This window comes from Postia placenta, assembly GCF_002117355.1.
Source record: "Postia placenta MAD-698-R-SB12 unplaced genomic scaffold POSPLAscaffold_2, whole genome shotgun sequence".
Lineage (NCBI taxonomy): Eukaryota > Fungi > Basidiomycota > Agaricomycetes > Polyporales > Adustoporiaceae > Rhodonia > Rhodonia placenta.
In genome coordinates this window covers 685,829-703,810 of record NW_020169833.1, presented here as the reverse complement: position 1 = coordinate 703,810, position 17,982 = coordinate 685,829, and the positions used below count along the sequence as shown (strand labels likewise).

General features: G+C 49.7%; 4 protein-coding genes across 4 annotated transcripts; 3 read left to right on the top strand and 1 right to left on the bottom strand.

The window, feature by feature from the left end:
* Nucleotides 1–366: 366 nt before the first annotated feature.
* Nucleotides 367–5,025, top strand: POSPLADRAFT_1043467 (hypothetical protein; the record flags this gene model as incomplete). Its single annotated transcript, XM_024478320.1, has 8 exons — nucleotides 367–393; nucleotides 438–559; nucleotides 612–728; nucleotides 1,120–1,327; nucleotides 1,421–1,597; nucleotides 3,906–4,091; nucleotides 4,381–4,562; nucleotides 4,878–5,025. 8 exons carry the CDS (start codon nucleotides 367–369, stop codon nucleotides 5,023–5,025), a joined length of 1,167 nt encoding a protein of 388 aa, XP_024342682.1.
* Nucleotides 5,026–6,444: 1,419 nt separating this feature from the next.
* On the top strand, nucleotides 6,445–7,768 carry POSPLADRAFT_1130755 (hypothetical protein; the record flags this gene model as incomplete). Its single annotated transcript, XM_024483987.1, has 6 exons — nucleotides 6,445–6,587; nucleotides 6,639–6,755; nucleotides 6,808–6,961; nucleotides 7,190–7,369; nucleotides 7,463–7,639; nucleotides 7,691–7,768. 6 exons carry the CDS (start codon nucleotides 6,445–6,447, stop codon nucleotides 7,766–7,768), a joined length of 849 nt encoding a protein of 282 aa, XP_024342681.1.
* Nucleotides 7,769–9,847: 2,079 nt separating this feature from the next.
* POSPLADRAFT_1131430 (hypothetical protein) lies at nucleotides 9,848–10,254 on the top strand (the record flags this gene model as incomplete). Its single annotated transcript, XM_024484081.1, has 3 exons — nucleotides 9,848–9,916; nucleotides 9,962–10,050; nucleotides 10,098–10,254. The coding sequence occupies 3 exons, from the start codon at nucleotides 9,848–9,850 to the stop codon at nucleotides 10,252–10,254; spliced, it is 315 nt and encodes a 104-aa protein (XP_024342680.1).
* A 4,077-nt stretch (nucleotides 10,255–14,331) lies between these two features.
* POSPLADRAFT_1043464 (hypothetical protein) lies at nucleotides 14,332–17,672 on the bottom strand (the record flags this gene model as incomplete). Its single annotated transcript, XM_024478319.1, has 19 exons — nucleotides 14,332–14,542; nucleotides 14,600–14,664; nucleotides 14,718–14,926; nucleotides 14,981–15,088; nucleotides 15,137–15,202; nucleotides 15,254–15,377; nucleotides 15,427–15,508; nucleotides 15,565–15,663; nucleotides 15,715–15,888; nucleotides 15,938–16,155; nucleotides 16,206–16,313; nucleotides 16,372–16,449; nucleotides 16,514–16,605; nucleotides 16,652–16,766; nucleotides 16,816–16,968; nucleotides 17,021–17,226; nucleotides 17,278–17,451; nucleotides 17,503–17,528; nucleotides 17,590–17,672. 19 exons carry the CDS (start codon nucleotides 17,670–17,672, stop codon nucleotides 14,332–14,334), a joined length of 2,391 nt encoding a protein of 796 aa, XP_024342679.1.
* Between the last annotated feature and the right edge of the window lie 310 nt (nucleotides 17,673–17,982).

The window sequence follows — 17,982 nt, the reverse complement described above, 5'->3', positions numbered from 1 at the left end:
CTCGAATAACCTCCATATATGTTTGTGGGAAGTATCGTACTGACCCTGGCTAGAGCGCGCCCTTAATGGGCTGCAGCAGACACGTCCGCATGCATTTTTGCTCTGTACCACGAGTTCCCAATTCACCGTCTTGCACGATCCCTAGAAGTAGGTAGGCACCTCACTCAGCAGCTTACATGCCCTTACACTACATGTAGGGCTCTCCTCTCCACAGACATACTTGAATATAGCGCAATAGGATGTCGCTCAGATATCCTGCTCAATGTAAGTTCTCTGATAATAGCTCTCAGCCATACCGACCTACGTACTTGCCTAAGCTCCCTATATTTTCGTGAGGGAGATCTAACAAACATCGCAGTTCCAAGAATGTCCTTATCCACAACGGTAAAGGTTGTCAGTATGATGTCGTCGCCTTCGCGTTAATCCTCAATAATCAGCGAGCAAAGCCAGCGGGGTCCTCGCCTATGAGCGCGCCCACTAGCTTCATGACTGGGCCATTTGCTGGTTGGACAGTGCGCGTGGAATTGAAAGAACTACAAAAGGCGGATATGGGTCGCAAGTATGTGGACAGAACGCCATCTCAAGGCATGCCTAACTACAAATGAAACCAGGTATGGACAGAAAGATCGCAGGCCTCTCGACCCGCCCCCTGTTCTCCAACTACGGTTCTACCGCGTGTTCAACAATGGGACCGCACATCAGTGGGAGCATGAAATCGATGCCTACACGTACGCGGTACAACTTCTCACTCCACAAACAGGATCTAAGACAGAAATGTAGAGATAACATTGGTATAGGCTGTGTTTGCCATGTTGATCTGTTTCGCAGCCCTCCTGAATCGAAGCCCGCGAAAAGTAATCACCGCCTGCAAGCCCCACGAACTACCAAGGAGATGGCTGTTTCTAGTTTCACCGCTGCATATCCTGAGGAGTTCACATCGCGATCCATCCTCGCTCTCCCACCTCTTTCTCTCTCCACTCTCATGCCTGGCACTGATCCAAGATCCTCGGCGACATCTTCTGGTGCACGGCCGACGTTATTCGAATCGTCCAATCCACGTGCATGCACTCTGCAGATGCCAGTGACAATGCCACCGACTACAATATTACCCTTTCCAAGGCCATCGTCGAGCACGCGTACCGTGGCAATGTTCTCAGGCTCTGATGACTCCTCCGTCTCGCACGCGAAAGCCCAGGTAGCGGTTTCCGATGACGATCAGAACGTTGAAGGGGCGTCAACTTACACGACATTGCTTGTGGGGACGCGGGCTGTGTCAGCATCATGCGTTTACCATGAAGGCAAGAAAATATTAGCGTTCGTCTTTTCGGTGCGTGTGGTACTTTCAGAATTTCATCGCTCCTTCTGCTCAGAAATGTTTGGGTGCAGCAAGCTGATGAAGCCTTTTCTCATTTTCCCCCAGGATCTAGCCGTTAGAGCGGAGGGTTCATTCTTCTTGCGCTACAGGGTCTTCGACATCATGTCAGCGGTCACTGGTGGCACGCAACACCCCGCGCTCGCAGAGACTTTCGGTGGTACATTCCAGGTATACTCCACCAAAAACTTCCCCGGGCTGCAAGCCTCCACGGATCTCACAAAGGTGCGCTGATATGCCTCATGGTTTTTCGTCTCAAAGTGCGATTTCAGATAGTACAGAGTCTATCGTGGCACGGACTACGTGTGAACAAACGCGAGACCGAGCCCGAACGAAAGCGGAAGAAGACAGGATTCCTATAAAGCCCACATATTATGGTTAGCGCGCTAACTAAGCGATAGTCCACCTTGCACGCAGTGGCGCGGCACTGATAGAGCTGTGGCACGCTCAGTTCTATTTTCTTGTGCTTCGTCATTGAATATCTTGATGATCTTCTAAATTTTTGACGAGCTTTTGCCTATGCAGGAAGGTCGCTTCGTTCCAGTCGATAGTCCTGTAAAGATTTCAGCCTCTCCGGTATCTGGAGGTGTCCTCGGCTGACACTTCAATACTCATTCTTCGAAAAATGGACATTGATGTTGAAGTTTGCAAGAGACCGGAAACGAGAATGACAAAGATATGTCGCATTTGTGTGAGCCTTGTCGTTCGAAGGCATGTACAGGAAAGGCTCCGAGGTATTTCAAATTTGGTTGATAATGGCGGCTCCGCGCGCCCAGTCCGAATGGCAATAACCCCGCATGTGTAACATCTTCCCGAGTAATAATATTGTCACAATAGATACAGTCACATTCGTATGCATTAACATACAAACCTCACTCCAAATCAATCATCATTGGAATCTGCTACAAGCCGTCATTACCACATGAACTATATGAGGAGTCGATGAATGTCCAACTTGATGCCCCACATATCGCAGTACAAAATATCGATTTACAGGTGTGTTTCCGCACACACAAAGATATGGACGTAGGGTATGTGGGGTACAAAGCGAAGTCTGACATTCGAATATAGGAGTGTCTATATGACCAGTGAGAATTGACACTCAAGGGATGTGGGCAAGATGCACAGCAAGCGTGAGCTCGTAATGAAATGGTCAGATTAATGGGTGGACTTATACCATGAATGCTGGTGTGCTCAGCACAGAAACAGAAAGGTAGATGCTCGATAAGAAATGTCAATGAATTTTGTAATGCAATATGAGCGACCGCTACATTGTATCAGTTTGCGGGAGGCAGATAGAAATTGGGAGGACCAAACTTCTGATGACATTCGAAACTTCAATGTGGGTTTATATACAATGTCGAATGCCTGCAGTGAAGACACAGGGGATATGTCAAGACATCCATACGCGCAATGGATTGACAGCCAGTCACATTTGGCATGGCATTATCTTCAACGTCAGAAGCACGCAGAGTGTTGACATCCGTCGAACGCAGCAAGTAACTTACCTCAAATATGAGCCACGATATTTGTCGAATATTCTGCACCAACACATTGTACCGATAAATATAGTAACCGAGGGATATTTGCGGACCAAATACATTGTGGCTAATTACTAATACTCAAAGCACGGATATCCCTTATATATTGGTTGAAATGAATCAATCACTTAGTGTATGCCATTTCTGGTTGGCAGATCGGCACGGAATATGGTTTCTACATCTTACACCATCCGAAGCTTCAATTATTGATTACATATCTGGGGAATATTCGTGCTGTAGGTGCTGACAATTTTCCACAATGTAATCAGTCCACAAATATTCCCCGTTTATCATATTCATGAGTACAATGTGTTGGTGCAGAATATTCAACAAATATCGTGGCTCATATTTGAGGAACAATTATGTAATATATTTGCCGCCATATGCGAAGCTCCGAACATGCAGCATTTGTTTAAGGCTTTCCTTCGATGTTCGGAAGTCAAGTTTTCAATCGTCATTTATTACACTTCGTTGGATTTCTGGACGATATTCGGAGAGCGGAAATCTTGGATTGCCCCCAGTAGGAAAAAGTCCAAGGAAGTTGTTGGTCACGTGTGTGTATGTGATGTTTTCACGGTAAGCCGAATGGGGGCCATTCGGAACAACGCCAAACACGATGCCAATGCGCTCGCCACAATCCCAAGTTCCGAAACACGTTCGTCGTATCGACTAGTGTGGGGCTTTATCTAGCCACAACGAGCCACATTTGGCTACACCAACTCGCCCATGAAGCTTCAGCGACAAGGCACGTAGGATATTACCGCCTTGCCAGGGATGGGAAGCTCAGTTCTGCATTGCGTACTAAGAGAGTCCTTTACGGCCCTACAATCCTGACATTTGCTGCATCCAGCCTGCACAATTCACGAAACTGAGCAGCGAATGCAAATTTAGTCTTGTACCAATGGAGGTCATCCTTAGTACCCGTTACGGTTTCGACGAGACGTGCGATCTGATAATGGCCGCTTTTCGGAGGCAGCCAGCTGCCTGGATAGCCCGCTGTGTACGGTGGCTTGGATGGGGTACATCTCCGCGCTCTCGGCTTCCTGATCAATACGCACGATGGGGTCGGCACTGATTCAAATCCACGATTAAGGCAGCCATCTGTTGTGCTGAAGCTTGCACGCTTCAGTGACATGGTCCCTGCATTTGGCTCAGTATGGATTGCCAGTATGTGCAGTGTCCGAAGGTAACTCAATGTACACGTGCACTTCGATCATGCACTGTAAGGGTTCGGTTCGCACATCATTTCGCACGGTGTGGGAAGCTGCATCCTCAACCTCGACCCGTTGTTTCCATGTATGTATTGCCCGACATAGGGCGCCGCCCTCCGACGAATATCAAACTGGATATGGAATAGACTAAAAGATCTCGCCCCGTCAGCGTTGAGCTTGTGCAGAATAATCCACAATTAAATATCTGCAGACATGCATGGCTTTCATACGAAATTGATTTATTGAGATCCTGTAGAAATCTGTCACAGCATTCAAATATTCGGAGGCACTGCGAGAACTTCTGATTAGACCGGGTGAAGAAGGCAGGCCTCTCGGAATCCATCACTGGGCTCTACCAGGCAGGCGGAAGATGTCTGCGAATCAGGCACGTGTAGTACCTTATGCAATCGCGCAATTGACTCGCGGCGAGACTCAATAGTAGGTTCGAGGTCGTTACCATACATTTCTGCCCAACTTGCGTCCCACGGTTAAATCCCCAGGAGATGATCTTTTGATATGATAACGCGCTCTCGCTTTGCTCGCGGTCATCAGAATCCACGAACTCACGAAGTGTCTTCTGACAACGGGGTACGTCTTCGTCTCTATTGGTCGGAAGCAGAGCTTGTAACAGCGCTTCACATGAGAGCGAGGCACGCACCGACAATGTCTTTGGAGATCGGACCATCGCCAAGTTCACGACATTATTACCCCTCTGTATCACTGTTACGATGAATCGCGCCGGTAGAAATTGAGCATCACATTGCGAGATACCGGGGCGTGTGCGCTCCCCTTTGAGAAGGCGGGGAACTTGATGTATCATTCTCATCAGGCCCGCTCGTATAACATCGTCCGGATGCAGTTCACATCCACTGTGCCGGTATCCGAGCGGCGCGTACCCTAGCTGGGCAACCTAAACAAATTAATACACGGAGTTCCGGAGTCAGCGCTCTCAGGGTCAGCTTTGAGAACGCCGTGAGTCTCAGCCCGCGCTGACCTTGAACTTTTACATCACAAACGCACCTGAGGTTGGCGTAGCACCTTACTTGGGTGAACGTGCTTGACGATGGGAATGGAAGATGTGCCTCATGGGAACATGCTCCATGTAAGGGGGCTGGAGATATGCACGGATACCCGCTTCGCCGCAAAAGATGGAATGCAATCGCCCATTTCGTTGTGCGGCGCGAGTGAATTTAGAAGGGGACTATCTTAAATTTGCGAAGATGGACGCAAAAGGAAACATGTTTGCAGGTGGCGTTGCTCTAAAGAATCGCCCTAAAAAAGCAGTCTGAAGTCCCAACAGAAATTCACCTCCGCTTACATTGCATAATCGCGACAGATTCTCTCTACGTGTCCGGCGCAAATATCGGAGCATGCTGACTTGAACTATGGAAGGCTTGTCCCCTTGCGGGAGGTCTGTGACTCTTCGTCAGATCTAGTACCAATTTAACACCTCCGTTAGCAATCAACACGTATAATCATTTCCACGTGACCGTATCTGTTGCTGTGGGCCGTGTTCGCCGTCACAAAGCATGAAACACAAGTCTGCCAATCGCTGATCACTACATAGAGCTTCCTTGCGCGGGGAGAAAAAGCGAAATCCCCGCGACGCGTGCCTGGTGTGCTATATGTGACTATGTCAGACTCATTTACGTTGTAGGCTCGTAACCAACCACCGTTTCGCACTCTATACGGGAACGGGGAAATTGAAGGAGTCAATGTACGCCAGGATCCGACTACTGCAGTGGAGGCGAGCATTGGGAGGCATGTGACGCGATTAGACATTAAATCTCCGAACATACCTAATCTCTGTACTCTATATTTTCTCTCACGGTGAACGCGCTGCTGTCTCGCATTTCAATCGCAACGTATTTTGAGAGTACATAGTTGATGAACTCCGTTGTTGTTTACTTCTACTTCTTCACATTTACCTGGGGAAGATTGGAAGGAGGAAAGAAGGGAAGGAGGGAAGTATATACCGGCATAGCGGCGGCTGATGCTGGGCGCGATCGACGTCTGCTACCCACAAGAGGAGACGCGGAGTGTGAACATGTGCTCCCATAGTGTGGCCAGACTCCGCGGCATCATTCCGATCCAGGGGTCTGGTTGGTGGAGCTGGTTCACAGCCAATTGCTGCGCCCGCCGAAATCTGGGGCCAGAACACTCCAATCACCGCACTAGCCTGGCCCATTGTTTGGAGAAGCGGAGTACTAGTGTATGTCACACCTATTCATGTCTTTCACGAGCACAAGCTCCGCCCTTTAACCCAGCAACCGTCAATCAGTAGAACGACGATTTGGCCCCTAGCTCAAGGCCAGGCGTAATGTCCTTCTCTCAGCGTGTTCATGTACAGCCAGTTCCGTCTTCGACCATCGGGTTGCCTGTCTCATTCGTCGCCGGTCCATTGGCTGGCATGACACTTCGTGCTGAGCTGGAAGAAGTACAATCAGCAAAGATGGGTCGCAAGTGAGTGGTGCTCCATAATATCATGAGTCGGTATGAACTCAACGCCGGCAGATATGGGCACAAGGATCGTAGGGCACTCGATCCCCCGCCCGTTGTGCTCATGAAACTGTACCGGAGAGTGGGATACGGTATCAACGCTCGGGCAGAAGAGGAAATTTTAGATTATGGGTTCGTGTCCATGTCCTTTGATTTTCGCAATGTTGACGTGAATGCCGTCTAGTTCCTTCAACAATGTTGGCCTCGTATGTCAAGCCGATCTTTTTCCGATCCCTGAGACTATCAGCGCAGGCATCCCTGCTGGTCAAGGAACGTCACCAGTGTTGAATCCCCACCAGCACGTGATCCTGCCTCCGGTGTACAATCGTTCTCCTGCTGTTGGTTCTACTTCTCGTGCAATGCCCCTGCGTGATTCTGCATTCAGCTTACCTGGCTTGCCTCAGAGGCCTGCGCCTGATGTACATTTCCCCCATACCCCAGGTCCTATACCAGGGTTCGGGTCAAGCCCCATCATGATACCCAGTCCTCCTGCGCAAATATTTCGACCCGTGTACACCTATCCACCCCCTCTCCATTTGACAATGGCCCCAACGACATCTCAACAGCCATATGCATCGAGCCACAGCTTCCCAGAAAGTCTCCCTCGGTCTGACGTGGTAGCGTACTATGGAGGTCATGCACTGTCAGAGAGTTCAAAATGTACTCAACTCCTCGCGGGCACGATCACTGTTGCTGCGATTTGTATTGACTACAAGGGGAAGAAGTCCCTGATGTTCATATTCTCGGTGCGTTTCTCCTCTTTGGAGGCATCTATATGACCGCCAGCAGCCGCGGTTATCCCACACTAAGCCGTGATGGCATTGACGTCTATCGTACAGGATTTAGCAGTCAGGTCCGAGGGGACATACATGCTACGGTACTCGGCATACGACATTTTCTCCCATGTCCGGCATACTCAGGGACATCCTGCGCTTGCTCAGTGCTTCGGAGGCCCCTTCCATATATACTCCACGAAAGACTTTCCAGGTCTTCACGCTTCTACTGATCTAACGAAGGTTTGTGACGGCTCTACTAGACTTCCCATAGCATTCTCTGACATCGTGCAGCATCTTTCGTTCTACGGGATGCGGCTGCATGCACGAGAACATCAACGCGAAGGAAAGAAACGCAAGGCAGACGATTAAGAACCTCGATCTTCTGAAATCGCGCAGGAGAGCGTTGGCTCATCTGCGACATCATACGGATCGTCATCGGTACAGGACCTGCCTGGTAGCTTCCAGCTTGACAGCTACCGTAGCAGGTTCTAGGTCAGGCGACAGCGACGGTGCGCTTGCATATGGTACGGCAGAGGCTTTGTCATGCCACGGTTTCACGCCCGTACTTCGAACTTGTATAACAGTTGATAGCCGCAGAATCTGTGTAGTGACCAAGGTAATGAGCATAGTCATCAAACCTGTTAGTTCTACTTGTGAACGTCATAGGCGAATATCCTCAGGCTCGGCGCCGAATGTGGGTGTTGATTCCTGTGCGTGACAAGATTTTGATAAGCCTTCGTGGCTCAATAAGAGATGGTCGTCCCAAAATGGTCGACGGCTGCGTACGTTTGAAGGTATCGTAGATCGGCAACTTACTTTTCAAGTAAACGTTTGAAGTTGATATGTGTACAGAAGAGTGATCTTCGTCCTCCGCATTAGAGATCTGGTACAGCGCACCTTGCACATCATGGGTCACTCATCCACGCTCCCAAAATCGATGGTTGACTATGATATTCATCCGCATATCAAGTTGGTTGGTGGCTCGAGTAGAGGGCGCTAACTACAATTAGAGATCTAGATGATCCCAATATTGAGCACAAGATTGGATCGATCCATCACGAGACTGGATGCCTTCCCGCGGAGGTCTGGACGCGATTGCAGAACATAACCGACCTCAACCTCAAATCGTGTCGGCAACGTGGCTGATCTGACTGACCTCGAAAACGACTGCTCTAGTGATATTGGACGCCGAAGAGTCTGGATTGTCACGCTTGCATCTGGAGGGGGGGTCCCTCCTTCCTCCAGGCCAGATCGAGCGCTGCAGACGTTGTTTTCAAGCTCCGCTCTGTTCTCGTTGGCTCAAACGCGGTCGTTCTGCTCAACTCATTCACTCCCGCCATCGGGCGTTGATTGTTGGTAACTTCGGCTGGTAACGACCACCGTCTGGGCCTCTTCAATGGCCAGATGGCACGGACCGACATAACGGGTCTCTTTCCAGATCCTGTGGGAAGGCATCCACTGTCTTCGGATCCTCCAGCTAATATTGTACACGTAAGGTAAGTGGCCGGCACATCTCGCTCAACATCAAACCTCGTGCGAACATAGAGTCACAAGGTAAGCTTTCCTTATTCGTGACCACTGCCTCCTGATCGAAGTCTCCGGATTGTACAGGGTGATACAAGATACGGGCCCGTAAGTATAGGAATGCCTCGAGCGCTGGCGAAGGCTACAAGTGCGTCAAGTTGATGATTGCCAATTTCGCATATGGCGGTTTCTTTAGATACACCTTGCAGGGACGGACGGCCTCCGACGCAAGTTCATTAATTCACATGCCCTGAATGTGCATATCACGGTGTGATTGCTTGCTCCGTGAGGCTAACCGGGCGCCCGAGCACCATATCCTCGGCAAGTCTGACTGAGCAAAAAACGCTTCCAGGCAGGGACCTTGCTTCTGTTCCCTGAGCGTAGGATGCGCATTGCCTGGTGGTACGTTATGATCACCTCTGCCACAGTTGTAACAATTCAGATGGCCCTGATATCGGCCTTAGCGAGGTTTTAAGCGTTTCCCCGGTAGGGGTGTTGACACGGAACCTGGCACGATCTTGCTCCGCGTACTCCGGTATGTCCGTCTCCTAAACTGCACACAGCGACTGATTTTGGTCCCGGGACCCGGCGTTGTCATTTGTACAACGGACATGAATGAATTACAAACCGACAGAGCACATTTGTATCACGTTTAGTCAAGGGTATTGTGGGATGGGTAACTCAACTGCGATTTCAAAATTCGGAGACGAAGGTCAAGTCCTCCAGATCATATCTCGCGCCAGAATCTAGGATCATATTCCTTCCATATGCGGGACTCCTCGATGGCTTACAATAAACTGAATACGCTCACAGCTCGAAGGCAACGAGGAACGGCCATTTCAAAAACTCCGAGAGTCGCCTTATAAAGGCCTGGAAAAGAGAATGGGTCCTCATTCAAGCCCCCCAGCCCTGGTCCAGATTACAATGTGCTACTATCTCAGAACGTATCACAAATACGATTGTGGACACGAAGTCCTATTCAGGAGAGAATACGTGAGTGGACCGCAACTACTAGCAGCCAAAACTGACATTCCACAGCTTGATTGTAATGGTTACAACTGCAGGGCAAGTAGGTTCCACAACCCGAACGAACACATCTGTTACGGTAATCCAGGATGCACCGATGAGTAGGTCTCCACATGTCAGCGCTGCGCATCGCTAATACCGTCGCCAGAATGCCTGATGATCAGCGCTTGGTCATTGTCCAGCCATTAGAGCTTTGTAACCCCTGTCGCGGTATCCCCGAACATCCAACGAATGGCGTGGATGGCCACAGCGAATCGGAAAGCGAGGAAGGTGGATCTGAAGGCAATGGGGATGATGCGGAGTAGACATTACGGACCACGGGAGAGTGCGAGTCGTTCCCTGCAGCTGCCGTCAACCACACTGGCATTCTGATTATATTTACGACGAAACTGTGTTAGCACGACCGATGGGAAATGGTTAAGGCTCTTCGGATGTTGGATAAGACTTGTATCCCATAGCAGCGTCGAATAGATGAACACGATCCGATGATTAGTATCAACCTACGAAGATAGCCTAACATGGCTGGGAGTGAGACATAGAGCGAGCAAAACGACGGTTTGCGTACCACGATCCCTTTGCCAATGATTTTCAAGCTCTCATCCGGACTCTCCAGTCGTTCCAGTCAACGCGCCTGGTGGCTTTGGTATACCTTGAGGAGCTCTCTTCCACAGCCACATGTTCTGCCGAGGGTAAGATGACAGAGGGGAGGGAGGTTCGCGAATGGGTTATGCAGGCCAAAGAGAACGGGTCGCCTGTTATTCATTCGGCCTCCGTGAGGGAGACGGTTTGGTGCAACTTTATTCGCCAGCATCCTTTACGCGATATTGCAAGCAAGCAGACTGTGCCATGGTGTGTACATAGAGCAGTAATTGGCGACGAGAGAATAAAGGAGGCTTGGTTGCTTGCCGCTCATCACATAAGACAGACTTCCGACAAAATAGCCAGTGGAAACCCTGCAGAGCCCTGTCCGCGTCTCGCGTAGCTTACACCAAACCGCATGCGGCCTCCCGCCGTTTGCGTTGCTGGCTCGAAAGTCCGTGCTCACTAAACAGGCTGTGTGTACCTGGAACATTTCAATGTGGCTGTATGTTTGTGGATGCAGTGGGGGTAGGCTCCAAATGACGGACGAGTGAAAGCGATTTGACCTTTGGCTCAGAGGCCTCCCACTATCTGTGAAAATAGATGTCCCAGAGTGGTGATCAGCGCTGAGCTACCGTCCACCGTGCCGTTCCGATAAAACGGCTCTGTATGAATAATGCGTGGGCGACACGTATTACCGGGGCATCGATGGTCCGATGGGCAGCTTCCAAAAGCCAGTCAATGTGCTGATCCGACTAATGGTCAGTCAGAACCGTAGGCGCTCACTCACCATGCAACGTTGTAGACAACGTAGAATGTATTTGACAGTAGCTATGTCGCAGCAGTAGCCACTGCACTCCCCACATGGCACAGAGGCCCGCGTGAAGTCTATCGCGCGACTTCTCCCGCAAGAACCACAGGAGAGGTTATTTGAAACACGCAATCACGGACATTTCCTTACCAAGCATAGCACAGTACATGGCATTCGTCTCCTGGAAAGGCTTGCACTCTGATCTGAACGTATATGCATCGGACGTCAATAAGGTAGGCAGAGTGCGTGACATGCCACTCTACCTCATGGATCCGGACATAAGTGGAATACCATGTCCGCTGAAGCACGACTGCAGAATACTGGTAGATGCCTCCTGTCTGGACATGGAGTTACATATGATCCTGCCGTGAAACTTCGAGGTGGGGAATTCCCCGATGGTAGATGCACTTCTACTTCCGTTATCTTACAGTCAGCGGGTGATAATGTCTTGTCTCTTACCAACATCTAGAAATATGCGAAGCCCGACTTCAAAGGGCTAAGGTTCACCAAATAAGCGAGCGCTGCTCTCATTTGCAATCTAAGCTAGGGGAATTCGTGCTTACTTATGCATAAGCCCAGGCTTCTTGCATGCTGTGGCCAATGCAGAAGGTAACCTGTTAAGCGTACGGAATTGGCTCGGAACACACATACGCAGCTGCATTCTCAATCTGCATACTGCCAGGTGAGGCCGAAGGCTGCCAGGAATGAAGAAGAGAGCCATCGAAGGACATACGTAAGGTATTCAATGCAGCTCCTCGGTATATATTCAGACACTATTTGCATCTCGGATTTTGTTCGGATACACACCTATGACATTGATGTACGACTCCACAGGGATGGTATGCCAGCTGCTTTGTTTCCCCTTCATCGATGTCCCCACTCACCTGAAATTTGAGCTCTTTCTCCCTGTGCCTGAAGCCCGGCTCGTGGCCTCAGCCCTCATCAAAACCCTCAACAGGCCCGGGGCTTTCGAGGTCGGATCGAGCTGGGTCGCAACCATTTTGGGTAGTACCACACGCGTCGAGTTGGTAACCCATCAAATCTTGATCGTTGAACACAGTTGCTGTCGGTGGGTCGCATTGCACGTTGTTAAGTTTATGCAACGTCACTGACCTATAGAATGCCAGTATCCGATCATCAGCGGTTGGAGCTTCACTAGAAACCTAGACGCAGATTAAAATCGGATTGTTTAAGAGATGCGTACTCTTGATATCACATATGATGCAAGATACAGAGGACTGAGACATGTGCTCCCAGCCCCAGGACCGTGGCAGACATGGGATGCACCCCGTGTAGCTTATTCGAGTCGTCCCTGACTGCATCTGACGTGGGCTGACGTCCTGCATAGGCAGCATCCCCGAAAGTTTGTTTGACTTGTTTGCAAAGCTAAGTGTTAGTACTGCGGAATGCATTGCGTCGTACCAGCATGCCTGGGCGAGAACATGCGCGACGACTTATGTAATGTTCACCATGCTTCCCGATCACGAACGACAGCTAATTCCATATCATTAGACCTGTTGAACTCAAAGTGCGCGTAATCGGACTTCTGGCGGGGATGAGCGGGCCCTGGGAACAGCGGTTTAGTTTGGAAAATTGTGGCTGTGATGGTACTCTGCCAGGTCCAGCTAGATGCTTATCCCGACCGTTGCTTCCAAATTCTGCATCGACTTCGCTTGCGCACAAATATTTTCGGGTAGGTCTATCAATATGAAATCAGCTGTAATGACGTCTTATCAAGGCTACAGATCCGCGACTGTGACAAAACAGTCGCCATTGATCCGCGTACTAACGCTACGGTATCTCCTTTTGGGTCTTCTATATGATTTTATTGATATTTGCACCGTCACAAGGAATACGCACTTCCAGATAGCTCGGACTCCGGAGACATCCGAAAGCTGGCCATGCCACCTCTCTGCTTCAAACTATATCATACGAGACAAAGGTAGCAGATATTGCAGTTCCGGTGCCAACTCGGTTTGTGTTACTAACGCCTTGTGTCAGGTCCTTCATCTGTCATTGCTTACGTTGCTTTTATTTTCTGCCTTCGTGTTGCACCTTTGATCCCATGCGGTGTCGGAATGGGCAGTATAACGCACCCGAGCCTATACTTAATGCACTAGAACCTCACGTAAGTCTGAAGACGAGGTAATAGCAGGGTGCATTGCATTGTCTGTTACTTGCTAGATAGCATTTGATGTGCTTGCTGCGACTTGCAACATGCTCTGGCTGAGCGCAAGGAGGTATGTTTCTGCGACAGCGTGTGTGCACTATTTCCATAATCTCACATTTCCGGTAAAGGGAGTATGTCGCTCGTAGAGTGAAGCGACTCGCAAATGAGGAACAACAGTTTCACTTCGTTTAATCCCGAGATTTACTGGTGAAGCTGAATCATACTGTTCATGAACTCCTCGCGCTCTAGATCACTCCAGTTCTATATTCAGGCAGGTGTTCAGGACGATGTCGAATGCCCAACCAACCCTCTGAGGCGGCTATACGGATATGGTCATCACGTACGCTATCAAGAATCAGATGGCACATGTAAGTAGTCTCTGTGGCTAATGTTCAGAAGTGAAGCATGTCTCCACCAGTCAAGATACCCAGGACAGCATGTCGTATCTCTATGCTTTCATCGACAATTACGTGCGCCTATCCTTAACCAATCCACCAGTCTTCTATTCCTGGTTGTATTACATTCTCGCTATTCAACCTCCAGATCGAGTCTCAGTTTCCCGGTCATCGGTACGGCACTCCCGGCTAATGGCTCTCATGACACGCTTCTCCAGATCGTACGGATACGGGTTTGAATGATCCGTGCTAGTACTTGTGAGCAATGAGCACCTTACTCTCAACCTCTCATCTATTGAATATCAAGTAAATACCACAGCGACGTGGTTCCGAACCTTAGTTGCTTCGGAAGTTGAACGAATTGGGCTGATGCCGTGTACATTCACGGATGACAGTGTCATGTAAATAATAGTTATTGAGGCGCAGGTCATCTTCGTAAGATTCTTCGACACCATGATAGCAGGAGCTGTGTACGATCTTTCATCCACGTCCAGATCTCTTCGATAACCCCCTCGAATTCCCGTTCACTCCAGGGTGAACGCTCCTTGTCCTGTGCCGTCAGAGTGAATTCAAGTAAATTCTTCACTGTCACAAGGCCGACCAGGCTCCCCCGGTCCTCAATTAAAATCACCCGCGGCCTGTCAATGGATCAGATAGACGCCCGTAGATTATTGTGTCATCCTATGAAAACCTACCCCATTCTCTTGAAGAGTTGCATCACGATCTCAAGCGGTAGGCTTGGAGAGACCGTCAGCGGAGTCTTGATGTGCACATCAGTGCGGGATGCGACGTAGAGGCACACGTGAGCCATACCTTGTTTACCCACGGCCACAATTGCAACGTCTCGGCAGACGCTGTCGTTTCGATGATCTCCATGGATAGGTCCTCGTCAATTCCAACTGCTGGTCCTGTAGCAATGACCGGAAAATCGACGAGGGAACTGACTTGACTCCGATCCTCTGCGCTCGACTTGAACGTGCATGGAGTATCCTGCGATAAAGCCTGTACGTCCCGCGCCTTATCTTGGGTTCTCATATTCGTAAGCATGTAATGCAGCTCAGTGCGGAGGGCCTCACCCAAGACATAGCGTAACTCGGAACGCTCTATGTATCCTAATAGAGTACTCTTGCTATCGTCGTGAATAATCGGAAACCCCTTCACATCGGTCGCGGCAAGGCGCTCCTCTGGGAGGGTGGATCAGCCATTGATTCTCCTCAAAAGGTACGACATACCTATATCTCGAATGCAGAGCCCACTCGCAGGCAAACGGTGTAAATGCTTTTTCATGACTTTAGATACTGCGGCCAATGAGCATGGCTAGGTATACCGTGAGTATGCGGAGAACTCACCAGGAACATTGTATGCGTGGTCATCCCTTTCGAGGAATGGATAACCATTGAAACGAATCATTTCATCTGCGATGCCGGTTGTACCAAGGAAGTCCCCCACTGCCTTCGTTACTAATAGAACGATCTAGAAGAGGCTAGTCAGAAGTGCGATGAGTGAAATCGAATTGACAAACCATTGTAGGCAGAATGTATGTTAAGGCACCGGTGAGCTCGAACATGATGACAACAACTGTGACAGTGAGTCTCATCACTCCGCTGGCACGCGACACTCAGTTCTCTATATGTCTGAGCGTGAGACAGACCACCTGTACCTGAGAGCGGCTGCGGCGCCGAGGAACGCGTATGTACCCGGCGTAATGCACTGCAAATCAAGCTGGCAAACGGCGAACATGCTTGACTTGGGGTACGCGCTGTGGATGTGAGTGAGCGGTAGGCCAATCATAGAGCGCATTTCAGCGCACCGATAAAGTGCCTTGACCATGATCCCAAGCATACGCCCGAACGTAGCACCAATTGCCATGGACGGGACGAAGATCCCGGCGGGAACTTTACAGCCGTATGATACCACTACAAACCCGATGCGAAGGACAGTAGCAAAGAGCAACGAATTAACCATCGGCCATTGCAATGCAGTCCTAGAGCTCATCAGCAGCCAACAACTTGAAACACGTGCACAAAACTCACTGGCAAATGTTGTCGTAGTCTCCACCGCCTTGACATTCTCTGAAAAGAATCGACATGCTCTCGGTCATATCGATGCGCATAAAACGATTAAACCAGCCAATTATGGCTGTTATCATCGCCAGAATAACAGCTTCGGCCACAGGGAAGCTGCCTAGGTGTTTGCGTCTGAACGCAGCGACCTGCAGATTGAATTTGACCACAAAAGCGCCGTATAGTCCCTTGAACATTGTGAGATGGAAACGTGGAACAATTTTGTCACTGCACTTACTCCAAATATCCCTAGTATGACGAAAAATATGATCTCGAAAAAATGCCAGTCTCGATCGTAAGTGACTTGGAACAACACCAGTTTACCACTGCGATAGGGATTCATTGCCTGTGATAAACGATCTACTCAACTCGACTGCGGCTGCAGCTAGGCTTTTGGTGCTTACAGAGAGGGTCACAGTTGCCATGAGAGCACAGAAGAAACTTCTCCACATTGTCTTTATACTGAATATGCTGCTCATTTCCTGTAGCATGTCACTGATTTTCAATGCGAGCGGTACGAGACAATTCCCAGCAGTGAATACGGACCTCGATTGAGAACATTACACCACCAATCGGGGATCCAAATGCGACTGCGACACCAGCCGCGCTAGATGCTGTCAAGATCTCCCGCATTTTGCCTAGAACACCATCAACTAGTGTGGTAACTGAGAGGACACTACATACCTTGACTTCTTGAGTATCGATTGAATAGACTGGCCACAAGATTGCCTACGCAGCATGCGACATGTACCGAAGGTCCCTCTTTCCCGACAGACAGACCGGATGCGATGACCAGAGGCTGCGTGACCTGAGCAACACTCATGATGATCATCGTGAAGGATACGTACTAATGTAATGCTTTTGATAAAGAATGTCCCAAATCCAAGATACCCCTTCATGACGAAGCCGCCCAGGATACACTTAATCTCTGAGATACCAGACCCTGCGGCGTATTTTGCTGTTGATCTCACTAAATGGGCAGCTGTGAATGAGAAAGTGACCTTCGAACGGGGAACATTGGACAAAGCCTCATATGTATGGCTGAAGACATACGGCAAACAACACATAAATTGTCCAACGGACGGGGAAAGCCGTGCTCCATGAGTGCCAGGAGTCACAACTCTCGTCGCCGCCTTCGATTTCCCAGCAGCAGAACTGACGGTTTAGCCACCAGCCATCTGAGCAGTAGCCCATCTTGAGGTCGGAAAGCCAAGCAGTGACAATAGAGATGAGGGCGGCGTTAACTCCAATGCACATACCTGTCATAGGTGAATACTCATGCACCCCGAAAGCGAGAGGGTATGGCGTACCGACGAGGCTGACCACGAACCAGCTTTGACCTCCATTTACCAGCACGCGAAGCCTTAACCAGAGCCAGACAAGTACCGCTTCTCCTCGCGAGCCGTAGCCTCGATATGTGGTGTGTAGTTTTCGTGCATTCCGCACTCGGCGGTTCCTCTCGATAATAGCATCCTGGATCCAGTCTGGCAAAGGGTTGAGATTGGAGCCATGTCACCGTACAGACGGGAGAATACCTATAGTGGTGAAGTCCTCATACTTCCTTCAGCGCATGTGATTTATTAAATCATTTAAATGTCCGATTGTTTAGCTTATAGTCATACCTTACACGTTCGACTTCTTCGGCCTCCGATTCATCACGTACGCTGACAGCCGGACTATACAATTCAGACCGTTCACGGGACATAACCAGACGGTACCGAACGGGCCTTTTCGAAAGAGTGTACGAGGCCGCGCCTATGAATACAGGATGTGGAGGTGGACGTCTCCTTTGTAGAGTAGCGGTACCGTATAGACGCCTGGGCAGGCAGGGTGGCTGCAGCCAGCGCCTCGGTGCGCCTGATGCGCACGGCGTCTACGAGTGCTAGATTTCTGACCGAAGGTTCCACAAGAGCACGGTTTTCCGTGAAATGTGTTTCTCGACACGTCATATTACGAGAATGGGTATGACTGCGAGGAATGCACGAAATCCACTGCAGCGTTAATCTACAGGAGGA